Raw genomic sequence first — 21,405 nt, 5'->3', positions numbered from 1 at the left:
GCTGAGCAGAAACCCCTGTCCTGTACTGTGCACCCCTTACCCCCGCCCCCCCCCCACACACACACACACTTCCTCCTCCTCCCCCCCCCCCAGCACTGGAAAGGTTATGTGTATACCAGGTGCACTCACCATGAATTCCAGTCATGCCACGCTCTATTAGCTGTGAATTGCCTGTGTGATAGATAAATGGATGTCATTATCTGCCCATTTACTTAAAGCTTATTCTTCCCTTCTCCAGATCTTCAATTTCTCCATTGTGTGAGTTGTGCTTGAAGGGAGGTAGAAGGCGAGTGTGCTTGGGTTGCATGAAAGATCGCTGCCTGCTGACTCATGACCCAGTGTTCAGCTGAATTGCACTTACCGGAGCTTGTTAGTTGCGCATGCAGAACATTCTCAGTGCAATATCATGTACACAGGACTTTGATGTTGTTCTGGATGGGAGACTCTTGGCTATTTGCTCTTGCTGGATGGACTCTGGAGACCAGAGATGAAATGTGAGACGATAATTTGATTCCGCTCTGTTCCTCCACATAATTACATCAGACAGGATCTCCGAATGCTGTTTGATACCAAAGGAAATCATTTTGAAAATTCAAAGCAAATGGTTTAGATTGGAAATGGCAAAGTGAGCTCTTTCCTCATGTCCCGGAAGCCATGTGGACGCATTATATCCAGTTTATCCATTCTGTAGCTGGTGCTGGATGACTAAAAGCACTATTAGATGATTGTGTGTTACAAATACTGATGACCTGTGGCCTGCCTAGAAGCAGACCTCTCCTTGTGTATACCTTCACGTCTGATCATCTATTGATGTATATAATCAGATGCAATACATAGCAGGGCTAGACACTTCTGTTATAAGCTTTGCAGTGCATTAAATGGGCTACCTTAATAGCTTGTGAGAAGTACTCAGAACTAGAACTCTTTAGTTTGCTTTTTAGCTGCACCCCAATTGCCAGACAAAGCATTAAGCGGATCCGAGATGAAAAAATAACTATAACAAGTAACTTGTCTATAAATCTTATCTAAAGTTTAGATAGTTTACACAGCAAATCTAGCTGCAAACAGCTTTAATAGAATATGATTATTTCTTCCTGTGATACAATGACAGCAGCCATGTTGTTTGTAAACATTACACAGAGGCAGGCTTATCTGCATCTTGATCACTAAGCTTGCGAAAAAACCTAATCCCCCATCTTCCCTCCTCCACTCTGCCTCTGAAATCAATGGCTAGTAACACCTCCTCCTCCTCCAGCCCAGACTGAGCTCCCATGAGCCCTTGCTACTGCCAAGGCTCTCTGAAAACCTGTGGGCGTGGTTTATTTAGTTTATAGGGAATTAGAGTATTAAAACAAAAACAAAAAAAGTATTTGGCTTGAGGAATGCCCTATAAACAATAGGAAAGGAACACAATTATGCAATGAGTAAAAGTTCACCTCGGATCCACTTTAAATGGATATATTAAAGTGAGTCTGAAGTGAAAATAAACTTATGATATAATGAATTGTATCTGTAGTACAGCTAACATTAGTAGCACAGATATGAGTCTCCTATTGTTTCCAGTACAGGAGGAGTTAAGAAACTTCAGTTGTTATCTATGCAAAAGATTCACTGAGCTCTCTGACCAAGCTTAGTTAGTTACAGTGCTGTTTTCTGAAGCACTTATCTCAACCTGTCTCTCACTGTTTCTTGTTTGTTAAAGGTTTTACTGCAGGAAAGTTCACATGGTCATTAGCTCTTCTCTGTTTCAGAAAAACTTTTTTACAATGCACTGCTATGGAAAGTCAAAACGAATTAAAACGCTACATAATGCAAAGCATCAAAATGCATTGTGTAAAAGGGCCCTTACAGTGAGAACAAGGAACACAGGTTTGTTCTATGTAAAGGCTCGTACACATTTCCAACACAGTGCACGGCTAACCGCACAACTGGATCAACCAGCGCTGCGTAATATGTTGGCGCTTTATAAATACAACAAATAAATAAATAAATAAACCAGACAACAAGTTACAAGTACACACATGCCAACCATCTTAACAACAAACTCACTTAACCACTTCCGTACCAGCAGTCTCTGCCCCCTTAAGGACCAGAGACTGCTGGTACGGTAAAACGCTGCCTCCCGAGAAATCACCGCACATACCCGCTGCTCCCAATGTTGCCCCATCGTCGCAGACTCCTCTCTCTGCTGTCTCTATGATGGCAAAGTGCTGATAGCCGGTCAGGAGCTGCTTTCATTGGCACCTAACGCTGTCTATCATTGGGAGCCAATGTGATTGGCTCTCCATGTTAACGTGGTCAGGAGCCAATGAAAGCGGCTCCTGACCTGCTTACAGAGTGGTGGGTGCAGAGCGACAAGAGTGGCGGTTATGGCAGGGAAGCGCGATTCATTGCGATGTTGATACTACGTCCAGTCAGAGCCGCAGCACCACCCGCTGGATGTAGATTCGTACTGTGTCAGTCCAGAACCACAACCTGTTATCAGTTGGTCGTCATTGTTTGACAGCCGTACAAACGCCCAACTATCTTCCAACACACCAAGTTTGGCCAATCGTTGGGCAGATTATTTAGACATGTGTATGAGCCTTTAGATTAGGACTGTTCAAAGGAGTAGTCCGCAGCACCACGTTTTGTATTAAAGCTCTTTTATTGGTTTCAAAGTTAAAAGATAGCCATGAGCAGTGACAGACTTTTTCGGACAGACTTGTCCTTTTTCAAGCTGTTGAAAAAGGACAAGTCTGCCCGAAACATCGTCTGTCGGTGCAAATGGCTATCTTTTAACTTTGATACCAATAAAAGAGCTTTAATACAAGACGTGGTGCTGCAGACTACTCCTTTGAATACTGCTGACCCCGGAGGATCACGGTATCTACTCTGCTCAGCACACATCCTCTTCCCATTGGGTGCTGGTCTACTTTGCTTCTATTTAGATTAGGACAGAACGTTCACTTTATCTCCTTATACATGTCAGTTCCGGTACCATTTAAACTTTAAGGGTAAATAATTGGTTCTGGACTAAATGCTGAGGTGAAAGGGGTAACTCCTAGGGACGTGTGTAGTATTTATGTAGTCTTCCCCACCTCACATGATATAGATTACACGCGGTATGCTGCAGTGTATTATCTGTATGGTGTTCTTGTGACAGACAATAGCTGCCTGCCCATCCCACAGCTCAGCAATGTGCAGTGTCTGGAGAGCATCCAGTAACAATAAAACAGATGGGAAAATGTGATGTTTTGCCTCACTCAGATTGATTTAGATGATTTCAATATTATGTTAACATGGTTAAGAATAATGCTTTTGTATTTAAAGAATAATTGTACTTTCAACACAGAAAGCTTTATCAGCAGCCTTGGGGTAGTAACCTGTCATGTGACTGATGTCTCTCTGCATGAGGAGACTGGAGGGGTGTTTACTTTTGGTGATTTGTTGTGGTTGCTGCACAATAGACTGTCCTCACCCCTAACCACTCAAGTCACACTTACCGGAAACCTACACATCATATGCGGAATGTGTGTTGGTCAAATCGACTGCAGCTAGTACACAATGTTGCCGCAAGACTTAAGGGCAACTGAAGTGAGAGGTATATGAAGGCTGCCATATTTTTTTCCTTTTAAGCAATACTAGTTGCCTGGCAGCCCTCCTGGGTTATTTGGCTGAGTAGTGTCTGACCCACACACCAGAAACAAGCATGTAGCTAATCTAGTCAGATCTGACAAAAATGTCAGACACACCTGATCTGCTGTATGCTTGTTCAGGGTCTATGGCCAAAAGCATCCATACGCATTAGAAGCAGAGGATCCCTCTCATTTTGTTGTCCTTTAAGAAGCCAACTCTGCCATTGCCACAAATCCTTTGCTCACTACGCTAGCTACCCATAAAATGGAAAATCCTTTTCAAAACTGGCATGCTAACATCCAAATCCATACACGTCCTAGACCCTGGATACCTGAAGGATTTGTTTCAACTGCATCACACCACCCGCAAACTCCGATCAAAAGGATCCTGTAACTTGACCCCTGCCAGAGTCCAACTAAAAACCCTTGGAGCCAGAGCTTTCTGTCATGCTGCCCCTACCCTGTGGAATGCCTTTCCAAACTTAGTCAAGACAGCTCCAACCCTGGACACGTTTAAATCAAAACTGAAAAGCCACCTGTTTAGTCTGGCATTTATGATTACATAACTTTTCCCCCTGTACACATTACTATGTACTGATCTTAGACAAGCTTATGTAGTTTGGGTCCTATGGGAGAAAAGCGTGTTACAAACGTTTTATCGTTCTTGACTGTGATTGCAGACCATGTGCAACTATCAAAACAGGATACTTCTTTAACTGATTGCCTGTGGTCTGGAATGATACCACACACAGCACCCAAGTTCAGCTCAGTTATGAGTTGCTTATTTCAGTAGCCATGGGGTGTAGTGTGTAAACCATAAATATCACTACTAGAAATAAACTTGGAAGTTTAGAAACCTGTTGTGTAGCTCTGCTTGCCTGCAGCTGTGCACTTTCTCATAGAGTCTAAAAGGGAAACTGATGTGAGGAATATGGAGGTTGCCATCTTGTTGTCACATTTTAAAATGCCCTTTTACCTGCCTATACTGAACATTTGGTTTCAGCCACAGTCAGAACACCTCATGTGCCTCCTGGGTCACTGATTCTGAATAATTTAGAGGCCGATGATCAGCACCACAATGCATGGATAGGCTGGATATTTGTTTTTCTTTTTAACAGAAGTTATTACTTTACATATAGCTCTATTTGTTTCCTTTTACATCAGTAGAGTTAATAACATAGTTTGGTTGTGGCACAGAGGAAGGCTCACTGGCTTCCACTGTGCCACAACCAAACTATGCGATGAATCTCTGTAGTAAGTGTTGGTATTATTACATCCCAGAGCCTTGGCCTGATCTCCTCAGCATAGCCCCATGTGGCTGCTGTGGTCTCTACTATGTATATAATATGCATCAGAATGTTCTAGCGCAAGATGCCTGCTGATTGATGAAGCGATAGTGCGGAGGTTCGGACCATGAAAGCTGAGCTACATATTCAGCCTGTTTTTTTAGGACCTTCGGGCGAAATAAAGTCAAACAGGAAATGGCTGGATGCCTTTCCCAGGGCTTATAAATAGAAGGGAAGATGTTTGGTAGACCCTACTGAAATGGAAAACTTGAACTTTCAGATTCTGCCTTGTTTATCCCATGGCTAAATGGATAGAAATAGATTTTCTATTCTGTCCTTGGGAAAAGCTTGCTGACAGAGAGTCAGGTGTAAAAATAGATGTGTGGGTATTGCAAGCCGCCATGCTCTACCTTTTAATAAAGGTTTTGTGGTTTCCTTGTCATCGCTGTCTTGTCAGGCGGTGTGTTTCCTCTGTGTGGCCAGTAATAGGAATGCTGCACCTGCTGCCTGAGGTACTCTCTGCAGACACAGTCCAGTGTCCTGGCCCAGCTATGAGGCATTATAATCTGCTGATTGTTCCTCACAGCTGTTCTGCATCTGATGATATCCCTGACATTGTTTGTGAGTTGTGTTCCAGCAATGGGACCCCGCCAGTGATGATTACACTATGGTTAGTGTCAGTGTTTACAGCCTTGTCTGCTTCTATTTACAGCTGGATCCACAAGCAGTCCAGAGCAAGAACTGGCATGTGGACGTCATAGAGATGAATGGGGTAAGTGAAGATACTTCAACTCCCACTCCATCCAGGTCATCTGTGTACATTGCAGACTTTATTCCGGATCCCTGCTTGCTTCTGTTCTGGCACTGAGGCGCATCTTGCCACAAATCCTTTGCTCACTACGCTAGCTACCCATAAAATGGAAAATCCTTTTCAAAACTGGCATGCTAACATCCAAATCCGTACACGTCCTAGACCCTGGGTACCTGAAGGATTTGTTTCAACTGCATCACACCACCCGCAAACTCCGATCAAAAGGATCCTGTAACTTGACCCCCGCCAGAGTCCAACTAAAAACCCTTGGAGCCAGAGCTTTCTGTCATGCTGCCCCTACCCTGTGGAATGCCTTTCCAAACTTAGTCAAGACAGCTCCAACCCTGGACACGTTTAAATCAAAACTGAAAAGCCACCTGTTTAGTCTGGCATTTATGATTACATAACTTTTCCCCCTGTACACATTACTATGTACTGATCTTAGACAAGCTTATGTGCTCAGTGTAGGGACAGTTCCACTGAGGTTTCATAAAAGCTGTTGCACCCCCGGCATGCCTTTACATGCACTGCAATTGTTGCAAGTTTATTATCAAGTATTATGCTGGCCATACACTGGTCGATTATAAGACGATCGATTGACCTATCGATTCTTAGAATTGATTCAAAATAAGTGAATCGATTGAACATGAATTTATTTTTTGGCCCATACGCTAGGGTCAATATTTTTTCACCTTTAATCGATCAGAGGCTATTTTTAGTCACAAAATAAGCATCTTGATGAATCAGACCGAGTAAAGGTCAATCAAATACATAATGAAAAGCTCTTGATTCTTGTTCCATTGATTTGAAATGATCCGACATACTCGATTGATTCATTTTAAGTATTTGAAAGAATATCTGCTTATAAGAATCGATTCTACATCAAAATGACAACTCGATTCTTGATCCATTCAATTAATTTATAGGTTGTAATAATCAATCGAAGTAAAAAACCGACCAGTGTATAGATCCCCTGTCCAGACTTTTTTTTTTTTTAAGGAAACCTGTACTGCAAAAAAGTTCCCCTGGGGGGTACTCACCTCAGTAGGGGGAAGCCTCTGTCCCTATCGAGGCTTCCCCCATCCTCCTGTGTCCCACGGCGGTCTCGCTGCAGCCCACGGAACGCACAGGTGACAAATTGTCGGGCTGTGCAATATTTACCTTTTCGGGCTCCAGTGGGGCGCTGTTGTGGCTCTTCTGACGGAGATAGGCGGAAATAGCCGATCTCCGTCGGGTCCGCTCTACTGCGCAGGTGCAGGAGACTTGCACCTGTGCAGTAGAGCGGCCCGACGGAGATCGGCTATTTCCGCCTATCTCCGTGGGAAGAGCGGATACTGCGCCTGCGCTGCCGCTCTGGGAGGATTCACATCGCCGCCGTGGGACAGAGGAGGACGGGGGAAGCCTCAATAGGATCCGGTGGCTTCCCCCACCCGAGGTGAGTACCCCCCAGGGGAGTTTTTTTCATTACAGATTTTCTTTAAATAAATGATTCTCCCACCTGCAGTCACTAATAAAATCCCCCACAATATCTTTATATTCATGGATGCTGCTGCTCCGTGGGTTTACTCAGTGATGCCATAACATTATTTAGAAGAGGTCTTAAAATTGAGCTCTGATCAATAATGCAATGCACTTGAACTACGGACCCATTTTAAGATTGAGGCAGGTTGTGCTGAGGCAGGTTGTGTTCACAGGGTAAGTGCAGAGGGACACTTTACAAGCAGCTGTTGTGTTATCAGTACAGGCACAGAGTACAAGCTTTTACTGGACACGTTAAGGGTGATATGCTAGTGTCTTAAAATTACATACGTTACCGGGGTTACATGCGCATTGCTATGGAAACGTGCAGTATATGTACCCCGGCAACGTGTCCTGTCTGCACATTGCAGTTTTACCGTTCCTTCCTGCATACAGCCCTCTGTCACTTAAAAACAGGTTGTAAAAATCTGACAGGTCTTGGGCTAGTAGTCCATTTCCATATGGGGGAATCTCAGTCTGTTATTTTTTTTTTGTAACTTTCCTGAGGGACTCTACCAAAGGATACCGGCAGTAGTAAAGGAGTGGGGGAGGGTGAAATAATACATTGCAGAGTGCAAAGTTAAAAAATAGAAGATAGATCAAGTGATCAATACTCACTGTGTAATTCGTTCGTGCTTGGCAGTTGGCAACAGCTGCTGTTTTCCTCAATGCAACAAGGTTCACAGACAGGACACTTGCATGGTCATGGCAATGACATCCCACAATACCAGCCACACAGTTATATGAGCAACATAGGAGAAAAGTAATTCATAGTGTATTTTACTCTGGGAGAAATGTACCACTAATGATCCAATCTTATTCATCCAATTTTACCAAATCTATGTAGTAGAAAGGTAAACTGAGTGACTACATTGAATGGATAATTTAGGCAGTCCCCTTATATTACATAGAAATGGTAGGATTGGATGAAAAAGATTGGATCATTAGAGGTATGTGCACATGTAGCGTATTTGCAATTTGTAATGACAATGACTGATGCAAGTAGGGATGTTCTTATTGTTCACATGCTGGATCTCTCATTTCGTGTGTAAGTCATTTTCCAATGATTGCTCTGTCTTCAGATAAAAGTGGAGTTTTCTATGAAGTTCAGCAGCCGGGATATGAGCTTGAAGAGGACGCCCTCTAAGAAGCAGACGGGGGTTTTCGGCGTGAAGATCAGCGTGGTGACAAAGTAAGCGGCCGTCTCATTTTCTGCTGTTAGATTTGCAGAGCGCTCATTAAAACCTGTATGTCAGTTTACTGTGACTTTCCCAATTATTACAAGAGCCCCTGTCAGCCATGTACAGCTCATCTCCTCCTGTACATACAGATAGGTAGGCTTATTACTGATGCTATAATGAGTATCTCTGTGTCTCTGGCAGGCGGGAGCGGTCCAAGGTGCCGTATATAGTACGCCAGTGTATAGAAGAGGTGGAGAAGCGTGGCATCGAGGAGGTCGGGATATACAGGATATCGGGCGTGGCCACAGACATCCAGGCCTTGAAAGCTGCTTTTGATGCAAGTAAGTTTCCAGTAAAATAAGACTGGTTAATTTATGTCTTTTTTTTTTTCAATGATGTCCTGTGTCCTGATACATCTGCCTGCTTGCTTCTGCTATTCTCATTAGATAACAAAGACATTCTAATGATGCTTAGTGACATGGACATTAATGCCATTGCTGGAACGTTAAAGCTGTACTTCCGAGAGCTCCCTGAACCCCTCCTCACAGACAGGCTGTACCTGGCCTTCATGGAAGGGATCGGTATGTATATATCTCATTTATCTGTGTGTTGTGATCCTGGTATAATGCTCAGCACAGCCCAATAAAACCCTGTGTGCTGCTTATCCATGTAAGCCACCCAATTGGCTGCTGTCAACTCACAGTATCTAGTCAGGAACGCCTGGAACACAGACTACCAGAGCTGTGGGCTGCAATCCTCTCAGAAAGCAGAGTCTGTGCCCAGCCCCTTGTAATCTAAACATAATAATAATGACTGAAGCAGCAGGCCAGGTCCACCTATAGGAATATAGTACCTAAGGTTGGTTGTTTCCAGTCACATGACCAAATATTTAAAACAGGACTTTTGGCCAGAGAAGCGCCATTTGACCCAAAGTATAGTTAAAGAGACACTGAAGCGAAAAAAAAAGATGATATTATGATTTGTATGTGTAGCACAGCTAAGAAATAAAACATTAAGATCAGGTACATCAGTGTAATTGTTTCCAGTACAGGAATAGTTAAGAAACTCCAGTTGTTATCTCTATACAAAAAAAGCCATTATCTCTACAACTTTCAAAGTCGTGGAGAGGGCTGTTATCTGACTTTTATTATCTCAACTGTTCCTGGACTATTTACTTTTCCTCTGCTAGAGGAGAGGTCATTACTTCACAGACTGCTCTGAAAGACTCATTTTGAATGCTGAGTGTTGTGTAATCTGCACATATTATAGAATGATGCAATGTTAGAAAAAACACTAAATACCTGAACATAAAAGTATGAGAATATTTTCTTTGCTGCTAATCTTCTAGTTATTATTCATAGTACACAACCAATTCACTATATCATATTTTTTTTTTCGCTTCAGTGTCTCTTTAACAACTGGGCTCTATGCTTAGTGAGTTGTGCCTGGAGGTTGACCTCAGTAATGCAGTTGAAGGATACCCGATGTGACATGATGAGATAGACATGTGTATGTACAGTGCCTAGCACACAAATAACTAGACTGTGTTCCTTTTTTTCTTTCTCTACCTGAAAGTTAAACATCAGGTATGTAAGTGGCAGTTCCTGTCTGAGTCAGGACTGGGTCAGACTACAGTGTGACCCTCACTTCAATAAATGTGTCAATGAGCAAATACAATAAAACAGTAAAAATTAGATTTAAATATAAAATAAAACTGTGGAATATCTTAAAAAGTCATTTTCAGGAGGAGGAGGATAGATACAATTATTTATTTCATTAGTTTATTTTCACCTCGGGTGTCCTTTAAGAATGGTAGTTGGCAGTTAGAGCATCACAGACATTAGATGGATGCCATTCAGTGTTAGTAATGTAAAAAAAAAAAATCTCAATATAATCCAAGGAACAGGTCGCTGCAACCAACTAAGACCCCGGCTTTTAACTTGGCTGCAGGGATAACAGTGGTGCCTGGATGAGTGAATCTGTGAATGCATTTGTTGCATGCGAGTGTGCACAGGGTTACTGATTTTTGCGTGTTTACTACTAGACACACGGTCAATTTATTAAGTTGAAATTGCTATCAACGATGGTACAGGCAGTACCCTACTTACAAACGACTCAAGTTACATTTCAGAGATGCAAAGTTGTCTTATCAACAAAATATACAATACTATTTTTTAATTACATATTTTTATTGTTAAATGTGACAGTATTGTATCAACTCTTATAAGTAGTTTAAATCGCCTAAAGCTGGCCACTAACGGTCCAATTTCTAGCGAAAAATCGTTCGAGCGATCAGAAATTCTGATCGGATTGGTTGTAAATAATCTCCATTGGTGGACACAATCGATTATGAACGAGTGAAAAAAATGTCGCCCGAATGAATTTTCGTCGAACGAAAATTTGGATTTTCTTGGTGGTCGTGATGGATAGGAAGCAATGATTGGTTAGTTGATGGTGCAGTGAACGATTTTTCGTCCGATCAGAATTTCTGATCGCTCAAACGATTTTTCGCTAGAAATTGGACTGTTAGTGGCCAACTTTAGAAGCATGCATGGAATAGAGGTGCCGTGAAATTTGGGAGCCTGGGGATAGCAGATAGCAGAATATTGGTGTCTTACTGATAGTCTACTATTTTAAAATGGTATTTTTCCTTAGTAAAATATCAGTAAAATGTACATATATTTTACTACAGCAAAACCTAACCCTATTCTTACACAGAACCCTCCCTTTGCCGATGCCTAACCCTACCTGGCCCTCCCCCTCCTTCCCCCCCCCCCCCCCTCCAGTGATACATAACTTTAACACTCCCTTCCTCCCCATGACTAACCTTAACCGTGCCCCACACACACCTAACCTTATTCGTCTCTCCACCCCCCCGCACCTAACTTTATGTGGCCCGGTACCACAATTGTTCAGTTAACACTGACTGCGTCGCCATAGACTTGCCTTGCAGCATAATTGGTGCGGTAGGCATGGATTATGCAGCATTGCATTGCAGAGTTTGTGGCAGGCTTGCAGTGATTTTGCTACTTCTGTCGCACCGCAACACAGTAGTGTGTAAGTCTCCATAGACTTACATTGCTGTCGTGATGAGCTGCGGCGGGGAGAGTACCGCAACACTGTTAGTGTGAAAGTAGCCTAAAACCACATTGAAAATAAACCAAAAAACATAATTTTTACTAGATGTCCAAATCCAGAGTTGTGCAAAAGTAAATCATTTAGCCATATTTCCCCATATTTAACACAGGACTCAACTTACAATCTCCCAGAGCGGGACCTGTGTGTAAGTAGGGGACTGCCTGTATTTTCTTATTGCAGACTTTGTGCCAGATGGTAACATTTCCTTTCTTCCTGCTGGCAATAACATCAGAAGTACAGAGTAATATGCCTCTGGGGACACAGACAGTAATGGCACCCAGAGAGATGTTCTGACCTTTCTGTGCTGTAGCGGTGCAAGGGGAGGAAGCGGTCTCCGTTATCATGTGATCGCTGTTTTGAGAAGACAGTGCTGGTGTTGGGGAGGTGAAATTCATTTCAGTCTCTTGCTCTGCCCATTCTGCCGTACCTCAGGAGCAGAGATGGATTATGATGTAATGGGGCCCTAAGCAAGGTAGTAGATTTGGGGCCCCCTTGTGGTCCTTTTGGTAAGGTGAAGTGGGGAGAGGTCAAAGAAGATGTCAGGTGGCCCCCTTGACATCCACTAGGGCCCCTTGACAACCACTAGGCCCCAAGCACCTGCCTACTTGCCTGGTGGATGATCCTGCTTTGTTTAGAGAGGTGGGTTAGGCAGCCTCCATCCTGGACACACTCATACCTTGTAAATACCAGTCAAAGCAAAAGAATAATAAAAACAAGTGTGCCATAGGTTTATGTTGCCTTGGAGACCAGGGTTTGAATCTCAGCTCTGCCTGGTCAGTAAGCCAGCACCTACTCAGCAGGAGACCTTAGGCAAATCTCCCTAACACTGCTACTGCCTATAGAGCGTGTCCTAGTGGCTCTGCCAGGAGAAAAGCGCTATATAAGTGTTTGTCTTTGTATATATGTATGTATGTGTGTGTTATTATTATGGGTCAGTGGGTTCTTGTTATTCAGCTGATGACCTGCATACAGCTGTTTACAAAGTGCCATTGTTTGTTTAATGCCTGGGTTTGATTATGTGCTGCCAGTGACTTCCTAATCCTCTTGTGTTTCCTTGGTAACAGCTCTGTCCGATCCAGCTGCCAAGGAGAATTGCATGATGCACCTTCTCCGGTCCCTGCCTGAACCCAACCTAATGACCTTCCTGTTCCTGCTCCAGCACTTGAAAAGGTAACAAGATTAACCATCAGGGCTTATTACAGGAGCTGGACAGCTCGGAGAGGGAGACAGGGTATTGTGCCTATTATATTACAGCTTCGCCCAGCACACATTGTACTCATATCTGATACTCAGCAGCTTCCAATCACATTATAACAGTGATTTGTGGTCACATGACTTAAAGAACAAGTGACACCCATGCTAACCTAGAAATATAAAACACATATATAAGTAGATAAATACTAGTTCTACTTACATAACAGATGTATTGCACTGTCCACATTATGATTCCTGAGAACATTTTAAAAAGGAAAAGCAGGGAATCGTATTCTAGACAGTTTCCATCTTGGCTACCTTTGAATGAAGCTAATCCTGACATAATTTCCTCCCTCACGCTTTTTTCTCCTCTTGCTAATTGTATATTCGCTACCTGCCCTCATCCCAGAGTCTTCAGACACTTCCACTGAGGTCTATACTAGGAAGTGCACTGTCTTATATTATTAGAAGGAGGGGGAAATTAAGGGAAGAGGAGGTATATATTATAGATAAAAAGACCCCCCCCCCCCCCCCCCCCCAACATGCAACAGTTTTGCTAGGCAATGGCAATTAAAGGGCCAGTGCTCCTAAGGTATGTGATAACTCCAAACTGTAACAGCAGAAAAAGTTTTGAATGCAGGATTAGCATCTTTATCACTTAGAGCAGTGGTGCTCAACCTTTTTTGGCCCGAGGGCCAAACTTTTAATTAAGAAAAATCTCGAGGGCCGGAACACATGCATACAAAATTTTGATGTAAAACTTTCAACGTGTTTCTAGTAACAGTTAACATGGTGTTGGAAATGGAAAGAAAACGACAATATAAGAATTGTTGTACTCACCATTTGATGCACATTTTCTTAATGAGAAGTTTGCCTGCAGATTAATGCAGCAATGGTATCAGGAGTCCAGTACGGTACCTGGGTGTATGCACAGGGCAGATTAATGCAGCAATGGTATCAGAGTGGCCTGTAGTGTGCTGGCTGAGGAGGCTGTCAGCTCTGTGTGGGGCTGAGGGGGCTATCACAGCGTGTGCCCCGGTGTCTGCCTGCGGAGGAGGAGAGGATCGGGTGGTATTGCGTAGTATGGCACTCAGCGGGACGCGCATACACCAGCGTGTGCTCGTATTCAGCCCCGGGTAGCGCTGGGATAGTTAGAAAGCCTCGCTCATTGGTTACTGCAGGAACCTTCCCCAATAGGAATTAGGCTGATTCCTATTGGAGGAAGGTTCCTGCAGTAACCAATGAGCGAGGCTTTCTGACTATCCCAGCGGTACCCGGGGCTGAATACGAGCACACGCTGGTGTATGCGCTTCCCGCCGAGTGCCGATACTACGCAATACCGCAATACCACCCGATCCTCTCCCCCTCCGCAGGCAGACACCGCGCGGGCCACAGAAACTGGCTTCGCGGGCCACAAATGGCCCGCGGGCCGTAGGTTGGGCACAGCTGACTTAGAGGAACTCCAGTGAAAATAATGTAATAAAAAGTGCTTCATTTTTACAATAATTATGTATAAATGATTTAGTCAGTGTTTTCCCATTGTAAAATATTTTAAATCCCTGATTTACATTCTGACATTTATTACATGGTGGCATTTTTACTGTTGGCAGGTGATGTTGCTGCTGCTGTATGTTTTGACAGTTGGAAACAGCTGTAAACAGCGTTTTCCCACAATGCAACAGGGTTCACAGACCGGAAACTGCCAGAAGTACCTCGGTACTCAGAGCTTCTTGTGGGAGGGGTTTCACTACAATATCAGTCACACAGCGCCCCCTAATGATCCATTTGTGAAAAGGAATAGATTTCTTATGTAAAAAAGGGGGGGGGGGGATATCTGCTACTTATTGGGATAAAGTTCAACTCTTGGTCAGAGTTTCTCTTTAATACACTCAGACCAGTTGCTTTTGAAATTTGACTTTTATGGTGACAATCCCGCTTTAAAGGGAACCTAAAGCAAGATGTATATGGAGGCTGCCATATTTAATTCCTTTTAAACAATACCAGTTTCCTGGCATCCTGCTGATCTTTCATGCATCAGTGGTGCCTGGAACAAGCATGTGGCAAATGCAGACAGATTTTTGTCAGAATCGATTCTGCTTGCTTATTAAAGTGACACTGAAACGAAAATTAAAAAAAACAAATGTATGATCTAATGAATTGTATGTGTAGTACGAATAATTCATAGAACAGTTGCAAAGAAGAGTCTCATTTTTATTTTCAGTTATATATCATTTTTTATAACATTGCATCATTCTCTAATATTTGCAGTTTACAAACTATACTCTGTATCTTTAACTATGAAACAGAGCAGAGCTAATGACCCTTTGAACTTTCCTGCAGTAAAACCTTAAACAAGAAACCGTGAGAGACAAGTTGAGATAAGTGCTTCAGAAAACAGCATTATCAAGCTTGGTCGGAGAGCTCAGAGAAGCTCTTTTGCATAGATAACAACTGAAGTTTCTCATGAGACTCCCATCTGTGCTACTAATGTTCTATTTCTTGCCTGTACTACACATACAGTTCATTCAATCATAGGTTTATTTTCACTTCAGATTCCCTTTAACAGGCTGTTAGATTGCAGTCGGGTCACACTGAAAGATGTAGCGTCCCATTCCTGTGTGTGGAGTGTAATTCTAGCACAGGTTCTCTTTTATACTGTCCATTGGGTGTATTCCTGTTATGCGGTGTGTCCAGGTACATTACAGAGCCTGGTTACTGACTGCTGCAGAGCCCTCATTGCTGTCTGATTACTAATCTCTGGGAAGTGAACGTTGCATGAGAACCGGGACAGAAATTTGGAGGGAAAGTCAAGTTTTCCATTGGAGAGCCGGGTTCTTGCCAGCTCCCACATCTGCTTTTCTGGAGGGATACCAGCCCTGTAAGGAGAGTGAGAGGAGGGGAGAATCAGCAGCTGCTTTTCTCATACCAGCATCTCCACTCATGTGTGGCAGAACATTAAAGGGGACAGCAGAGGCTGCTGGGAACGCACAGCAAGTGTCCTGGATACAGACAAGCTCACATCTGACACTGGCACCATAGCCTGAGGATTAATAGGCCTTATATGGGCAATATTTTCCCAGGAGCCAGCTGTGTATTGCGAAGCAATACCTCACACAGTAATGATGTGCTTTGCTTTTTACTAGCTGATAGATGGACAACAAAAAAGCGCATTCCGCCATAGAGTGCCCAATGCCCATGTCATTTATTCACTAGTATGCAATTGAGGGTCAGAGCCTCCAAACTCATACGAAGCCAGTGGATGAGCTCAGCACATCAAATAAACAAGATTCTTAGCTTCACGTAACCACAAGTATGTGGTAAGCCCCTTAGCAAGTGGCAGGAGCTCCTATGCTAACAGTGGATGGAAACACAACATTCACATACAACCAGGGCATCCAGATTGGACGCTAATTGGATAAATAGCCTGAGAGAAACTAACCTGAGGCCACCCACAGTGCCTTAAGCACCAAACCTTGCTGGGTGCAATAAAAAGGAACCTGAACCAAGAGGGATATGGAGGTTGCCATATTTATTTAATTTTAAATAATACCAGTTGCCTGGCTGTCCTGCTGATCCTCTTGTTTCTAATACTTCTAGCCGCAATAGTGTCTGAAACAAGCATGCAATTAATCCTGTCAGATTTGTGTCAGAAACACCTGATCTGCATGCCTGTTCAGGACCTATGGCTAAAAGTATTAGAGGCAGAGGATCAGCAGTACTGCCAGGCAATTTGGATAGTTTAAAATCTATCTCACTTAGGCACCCTTTAAACATTAGGGGAGAAAGGCACCAGCAGAATTCCCCATGTCCTACTGCACTCACCTTGTCAGACAATGCAAAGGAATGGGAGGCCACACAATCTGGCTGATAAGTAACATGGGTACATAAAAGAACTTATAACTTTTATTGTCACAAAACCTAATTGGTTAAAAATGAGTAGTTCATGTGAGTGAACAAACTCCCTGTGGAGGTCTTCAAGTTAAGACTACCAATGTACATATACATATACATTTTTATCTGTGTAGTATACCAATTACAACTGCGGGATAGCTACACCCCACTTTTTATCTGACATAAAGTGGAGGGGGATAAGCCAGGACCCCTGCAATGTGTACATTGGTAGTCTTAACTTGAAGACCTCCACAGGGAGTTTGTTCACTCACATGAACTACTCATTTTTAACCAATTAGGTTTTGTGACAATAAAAGTTATAAGTTCTTTTATGTACCCATAGGGCTAAGTCCTTTGGACAACTTTGTATTATTGTATTTCCCTGGTACCTCCATTCGGTAGTGCTTGTGATAAGTAACATGAGAGGAGCTCATGAGGCTGAGCATAAGCATACAGAACACTGAGGGTAGGAACACACTAGGCAGATCACATATGCGTTTTCCACTATGTGCTATGGAAAACGCATATGTGATTCTGCCTAGTGTGTTCCTACCCTGAGTGTCCCTCCCCAGTCTCTCGAGCTGCTCACATTATCACCATGATTCAGTGAACTACCAGCTCCTTGCAGTGTTGGGACGAGCAGAAGGGGATCAATGACTGCATAGCGTTGTACTGCATTGAGAGGTACTGCTCTGGTAAGATAGCTTGGATGGATAGGGAGCTTGGTTAGATAGTATATACTGGTTAAGAATCCTGCCTCTGCCTCTCAGCTCTTCCTGCTCAGTAAATCAGCACCTATTCAGTAAGGAGACCTTGGGCAAGACTCCCTAATACTGCTACTCCCTACTGAGCGTGCCCTAGTGGCTGCATCTCTGGCGTCTGCCAGGAGAAAAGCGCAATATAAATGTTCTGTGCCTTTCCTATCTATTCAAGTTTGTAATATCTTATCGATACTACTGATCAGTTTCTAATCAAAGAGCGATCGCTTGCCAGAGCAGGCAGTTATTGGCCCATGCATGACTTGCTTTAGTCCCTCCCTCCCTGCAGCAGCAAACATTGTTGTGTTGAAATCGATTAGCAGAACCGGGCAATTTGGGCTTTGTGGGGTTTGTGCTGTACTGCATCATGCAGAGTACACAGCAAGGAAGTGTGCTGCATTGTCCTAACTGGGCAGACTTTGCTAACCTGCATCTCCTTATCCCTGAAGGGTACTGTAACCCCCACACTGTGTTACAGGTATGGGGGGAGGAGGGGTGCAGACATTGCGTTATTGTGTGAGGGAGAGTTGCCAAAAAGTTCCATGAGCAGCACAATCTGTACAGAGACAGTAGGTTACTAGTATGGTCTGTAATTGCATCTTCTGCTGTAAACTGACACCCTGCAGTGATTTACTGATCATAGCCAGCGCTGCAGTTCTGCAAATTCCATTACTCATAGCTTTCTGCTCCAACAATACTAAAATGTAGACTTATGGGTAAACTGCTTTGCTAGTACAGCACAATGCTTCTTTATGACAGAGGCAACTAAAAGCTAAACCTGTAACTGAACACTGCAGATTCATCTATTGAACAACTTCAGCTTATTTAAAAATAAGTCTGCGCCATGCAGAACCTGAAGCCGTCACATTTGCTGACTCTCAGAGCAATCGGCTGCATTGCAGAGCTGCTGACGCTGGGAAGACAGTCTGACAGGACAGCTACAAGCCGGCTCCCTGCAGTGTCATCACAGAGCAGCAGCTGATCAGGTGTATAAAGTGTTCAGAAAACTTCAGAAATGAGAAATATCACCTGATAAAATATCTGCGGTTTGGTTCTGCCTTTCTTCTGGTGTCTCCTGGCCACTTCCAGCCTGGATATTGCTCTGTGAATGAGCAGCACTACACTGGTGAGGTGTGTCTGTTCTCTCCCATACATACCTTGTGCTGCCAGACTTCTCCCCAGCCAGCCTCTGGTGCATGGAACAAAATTACAGCACTGTGCAGTGTAGTATATAGTCAGCTGCTACAACAGTGCTCTGCTCTTACTATATTCATGAGTTATTTAATGATTGCTTTGTCCCCAACCTACCTCTCCCCATAGGAGACAGTACATGCAGCCTCCTGCCTCTCCTCTCCCCATAGGACAGCACATACAGCCTCCTACCTCTCCTCTCCCCATAGGACAGTACATACAGCCTCCTACCTCTCCTCTCCCCATAGGACAGTACATGCAGCCTCCTGCCTCTCCTCTCCCCATAGCACAGTACATGCAGCCTCCTGCCTCTCCTCTCCCCATAGCACAGTACATGCAGCCTCCTGCCTCTCCTCTCCCCATAGCACAGTACATGCAGCCTCCTGCCTCTCCTCCCTCCATAGGGACACTACATGCAGCCTCCTGCCTCTCCTCCCTCCATAGGGACACTACATGCAGCCTCCTGCATCTCCTCTCTCGAGCCTCCTGCATCTCCTCTCTCGAGCCTACTGCATCTCCTCTCTCGAGCCTCCTGCATCTCCTCCCTCCATAGGGACACTACATGCATCCTCTTTCCTTTCTTCTCTTCATAGGGACATCCTGAGATGCAGTTTCATATTAAGTATCTTGGATTAAATTATTTGGACTTTTATTAATGTAATACAGTTTCTGCCTTTGCTATAAAATATCTTTGTGTCATTCTCCAGGGTTGCAGAGAAAGAACCAATCAACAAGATGTCACTTCATAATTTAGCCACCGTCTTTGGACCAACATTACTGAGACCCTCAGAGTCTGAGACTAAAGTGCACATGAACCTGGCATCAGATATTTGGTCACATGATGTGATGGCACAGGTAAGGGTTAAACCTCATACACTTGAATCCAACTTTCTGCTGCCAGAAAAGGCTAAAGGGTAGCATATTCAAGGAAACCTGATAGAAGGCTCAATTATTGACTTGCTTGATGCTTGTGACAGTATTATGCAGGACAACTAAGCAAAGGGCCACGTGTGTCAATAATAATGTGTTCAGCCAAGGGCCACCCATAAATGCCAGTTATAAATGGTAAAGAAATTCCTGCAATTGTAACTCTCTGCTGGTGCATGAGGAGGCTGATCCATGCTTTTCTTCCACTCTCGATGTTGTATGTTTGCACCATCAGCAGAGCCTGAACCCGGTATAATGTGAGTAATTTCTCTCTTCCCCTCAGGTCCAGGTTTTGCTCTATTATCTGCAGCATCAACCAATCAGCTTCACAGAACTGAAGAAGAACACTCTGTACTACTCTACGGACGTGTGAGTGTGCACTTTCCTGCAGCCAGGAGAAGACAAGGCAGCTTTGCTCCTCTCTATAAATTAGACATCAGACATTCTAAAGAGAGACGGACAGCTGGAAGTCACCACCCAGAGCGCTCCCTAAATTGCTCTCGTGCATTTCTTGAATCCTTTTGTACAGAAGTGGAAACAAAGAACCAGTACTGTGCTCCCTGTGTAACAAGCTGTATTTTGTATATTGGTGTCCAGGCATTATTTCATGTAGGAGCCAGAGCTGTAGATGAGATGGAGCAGAGCTTTGGAGAACGTTCTTTGTCCTTCACACTCCTTGACGTGTGAGAACTTTCACAGACTTTCTGTAATAATTCTGCTGACCTAGATGGTCTTTTATCCTGCCATATTCTTGTGCTGGAGACTGCAACCTGCACTGTATCCTTCCTCACCTTGGGGACCACAAGAGCCAAACATGGCAAGAGTCTGGCCAGGCCTCCTGGGACAGACTCATGGACACTTCTGCCATGTTTTGCCACAGGCACAAACTCACACCATGTGAGAGGACCTTCAGTCTTAATATTTTTAAATATGTTTAGTTGCCATGACATTCTTTCTTGTCCTATTGTGAATGAAAGTGCTTCTTGGTCATCTTTGATTTACTTCTTCCTGGTGGATCTGTCACTTGTGATTTTGCTGCTTTCAGAAGGTGGTACGTATCTGTGGCTCAGCTTGGGGAGATGACTGGTATCTGGCCAGCTTGGGGGAGATGGCTGGTATCTGGCCAGCTTGGGGGAAGATTACTGGTTTATGGCCAGCTTGGGGAAATGACTGGTATCTGGACACAGAAGCACTTGGAGAAATACACCTACATGGGACCATTCATCTATCTGAAGGAACCCAGTTGTCCAAGTGAAACCAAACACAGATTCATATCCCCGTGAGAAATGACGTTTAAGTCTAATGAAAGTTTAAATTATAAAGACAGATAGTCCTCACACCGTCATGTGTTGGTTGCATTTTTTTCTATGCTAAGTTATTATTATTAAGTTGTAGCTTGGAGCTCCTGTCAATGTGCTGTAGAGTGCAGCGCAGATTCTCAGAGTTTATACTGCAGTATGATGATCTGCCACTGGGAGCAGAGCCCATTGAGTGTTACACAGTCAGCCCACCTTAAACCCATATTTCCACTGTACAAATTGATGTCAGGCAGGCTGAGTGACGCACTTAAGACACGGTTTAGAATATGTAGCTGATGTAGTCGAAGAGAGATGAGCAGTGTATTGGTGATCCAACCTGCTGGGATATACACTCAAATGTGTACAGCTGTGATGGCCTATAAATCATGATGGATAGTGGGCCTGGCTACTCTGCTGCTCAGTTGCATCTCACACATTCTCATAACCACACAGTATGTCATAAGTACAAACAGGCATAAAACACTGCTGAGGCCCTGCTGTTTTCATGGAGATTAGTTGCTGGGCTCATATCTGCAGGTTCCATGTAGACAGGGTGGTGCTGGAGAGTCAGTTGGCAAGTTCTTGTTTCCACCCT

The 21,405-nt window shown here is 43.8% G+C and overlaps 1 protein-coding gene across 8 annotated transcripts in view; it reads left to right on the top strand.

The window, feature by feature from the left end:
- The window catches only part of ABR (ABR activator of RhoGEF and GTPase), a 669,248-nt gene extending 648,391 nt beyond the window's left edge, over positions 1-20,857 (top strand). For all 8 annotated transcript variants that reach the window (XM_068270301.1, XM_068270303.1, XM_068270302.1 and 5 more), the window contains 7 exons: positions 5,616-5,675; positions 8,315-8,424; positions 8,615-8,754; positions 8,860-8,994; positions 12,616-12,721; positions 19,293-19,440; positions 19,796-20,857. In XM_068270301.1, coding sequence (XP_068126402.1) covers positions 5,616-5,675; positions 8,315-8,424; positions 8,615-8,754; positions 8,860-8,994; positions 12,616-12,721; positions 19,293-19,440; positions 19,796-19,885 — 789 coding nt within the window. In that variant the 3' untranslated portion in view covers positions 19,886-20,857. The remainder of the gene's footprint in view (positions 1-5,615; positions 5,676-8,314; positions 8,425-8,614; positions 8,755-8,859; positions 8,995-12,615; positions 12,722-19,292; positions 19,441-19,795) is intronic.
- The last annotated feature ends 548 nt before the right edge of the window (positions 20,858-21,405 follow it).

Source organism: Hyperolius riggenbachi, chromosome 2, assembly GCF_040937935.1.
Source record: "Hyperolius riggenbachi isolate aHypRig1 chromosome 2, aHypRig1.pri, whole genome shotgun sequence".
In the NCBI taxonomy this organism is placed as follows: Eukaryota; Metazoa; Chordata; class Amphibia; order Anura; family Hyperoliidae; genus Hyperolius; species Hyperolius riggenbachi.
This window is presented reverse-complemented; position numbering and strand designations above follow the sequence as displayed.